At 48.5% G+C, this 2,663-nt stretch overlaps 1 protein-coding gene across 1 annotated transcript; it reads left to right on the forward strand.

The window, feature by feature from the left end:
* Window positions 1-5: 5 nt before the first annotated feature.
* PHATRDRAFT_bd1784 (predicted protein) lies at window positions 6-2,382 on the forward strand (the record flags this gene model as incomplete). Its single annotated transcript, XM_002176459.1, has 3 exons — window positions 6-814; window positions 899-1,294; window positions 1,385-2,382. Exons 1-3 carry the CDS (start codon window positions 376-378, stop codon window positions 2,380-2,382), a joined length of 1,833 nt encoding a protein of 610 aa, XP_002176495.1. The 5' UTR covers window positions 6-375.
* Window positions 2,383-2,663: the final 281 nt, after the last annotated feature.

The following is a 2,663-nucleotide window of genomic DNA, read 5'->3' on the forward strand; positions in this document are numbered from 1 at the left end:
ATATCCTACAGCATATATGGTCGCGTTCCCTTTATCGGTAATAAAAAAGCAGCTGAGATTGGCACGCGTAATCACGACAATTCCAAGTAGGAACGTGAAGTTCACTTCTCGGCAGCTCCGTGCACATTGTTTCAACATGGAATGGTCGAAAACTGTCCTCCAAGGTACTGGGTCCCGTGAGGAACGTCCGCAGACTTCAGTAGAAACGCCAGACATCCACGAGAAGAGAGCAATACTGTGCTATATCGGCACACGCGCGCGCCGGCAGTAGAGACGCATGGATAGAAAATCAACAACTGGAAGGCGTATCTGGCCCGAGGGAGAGGAGATGCAATGCTAGGGCGCCGCGGTGATTTATATTAATCAATCCCAAGAATGTTGGTGACGACAATGCACGATGTCAATGGTGTTGAAGTCCAGCAGGATGAACGGAAAAAGAGTATCCCACGATGGAAGACTTCGATTGGGCTAATCGGCGCCCTCGCTTGCTTTTCCATTTTGCGTACACCTTTCTACAATGTCTCCAGTGATCGATTCTCTCCTTCTGCTCCGAATATTCTGAAGAAAAACGCTTCGTCGCATTTTTGTCTAGACGCCTCCTGTGCGGGCGACAGCGGCCTTGTGTCGACCTACCCCGAAAAAAGGGACGATGTGACACTGGGGACGTTGCGGACCCCGCAACAGAAGCCGCGTTCCACGGCGACGTACGAATCAATGTGCGAGTACATTTCCTCTCGATCTGCACTCAGTTTGTGGACCCAGTATGCCGATATCGTTCTCCTAGCAAGCCGTCTGCCCGCGGATCCGCATTTTAGTCAACACGATATGATGCTGACCATTCTCAAAAAGATCACGCCACGGCTTCCGAACTCGCTGCAGACCATGACAAGAGATTAAGACATTGTGGAACGCGTCCTTCGACGGGGATGGGATCGTTACCAGTATTTGCAACTACTTCAAAATCCTGACCAAACTTTACACCCTGTGTACGAGCCTCCTATTGTACAGGTTTTGGTTGTTGGGGGCTCGGTGACGTACGGATTCAAATGCACAGCCATTAATCGTGTACGCGGAAGGAGCTGCGCTTGGGCGATGCGTCTGGAATCTCTCCTGAATGAGCTAGCCGGAGGATTATTGGTCAAAATCCATAATCGTGGACTCGGAGGAAGTAATTCGAAGACAGGCCAAGCCGTTTGGGAGGAAGATATTTACTCCGACGAAGGCAAGATTCCGGACGTCGTCATCAATGGACATTCAACCAACGACGCCGCATGGACACAACAAGAGGGTGGCCGTGAGTCCATTTTTGACATGGCACAGTCTTTTGCCCGATCTGTGATGACCCCGCAGTCATGTTCCGAGCGGCCACTGCTTGTCTAACTAGATGACTATCTCGGTAATTGGGGGCGCAACATCAGAGATACCACCATAGTATCACAAGAAATCGAAGTCCTGGCCAACTACTACGGCTTTTCGCTCGTATCCTACGCCAACGTTGTTCGAGATTGGGTGTATGGTGACACTCACGGGACCCTATTTTCTCCGATCTGGTACTCGGCGGACGGTAGTTACGTCACGGAGCCTCATCCTGGGCAAGGGATGCATTTGTCTACCATGTGGATTATGGCCTATCACCTTCTCAGCCTAGCTACAACACTCTGTTCCACCGAGGTTTGGAATAAACAAGCAACTGTTTGGAGCAACTTTTCCCAAACAAGCGTACTTCGAGCGTACAACACAAGCGACCAAATCAAATTTCCGGAGAATGTTGAATATCAACCATTGCCATTGGGCCTGCCGCCACTTCTTACCAATAATCTAAGTCTCGTGGATATAACTGACAAATGGCGGGCCAACGCGCGAAACATTCCAAACACGTCGCTGGTGTGCTCCCACAGCAATGAATCACGATGCATTTATTCCTGGATAAATGGCTTGGAGTGGGAGGAAACGAGTGCTAGCATTGAAACCAAGTTTGCTCCGTTTGTAAAGCACCAGGGCAAGTGGAGTGTCATTGATGACACGGGACGTCACAAATTTGGCTGGGTCCCGGCTGAGAAAGACTCTGAGCTCTTGTTCGAATTCCGAAATTTGACCCGACCTATTGGTACAGTTACATTATTCCCAATGAAGAGCTACGGAGAGAAATGGCGCGATTCCAACTCTCGCTTTCGTTTCATGAGCCAAGAGGACGAAGCAGCAAGTTGGTCGGAATTAATTACGACGGATATTTCTGGCGTTCACGACAGGAATACAAGCGAGACTTATACTGTGAGCATTGATCTACCATCGGCAATTCCTAAGAATGCCAACCTACGGATGAGCATGACACTTACAAATGGAACTACCTTCAAACTCATGGGACTTTCAGTTTGTAGCTAATATCTTTTGATTCGCAATTCCACACTTCTCGGGTTAAGTATCTAAAAAGTTGGTATGAAAATAGTATCTGCTATCTGCTGCTTTTGATGCGATAACGGGTTTGAGTCAACAATGTGGTTCGTTTTGGGCCAAGTTCCTTCAGAGATATACTTTTTTCTCATTCTTGACAAAGACAGCATTAGCTGTTGCCTGAGGATGCCGACAATCGAGGTTTTGTCATGTACAGACTTTCTAGACAGAGCGCCACTCCAACTACATCGGACATGGATTTTTCAAGTAGC

This window comes from Phaeodactylum tricornutum, genomic scaffold (genome assembly GCF_000150955.2).
Source record: "Phaeodactylum tricornutum CCAP 1055/1 PHATR_bd_50x36 genomic scaffold, whole genome shotgun sequence".
NCBI classification, from domain to species: domain Eukaryota; phylum Bacillariophyta; class Bacillariophyceae; order Surirellales; family Neidiaceae; genus Phaeodactylum; species Phaeodactylum tricornutum.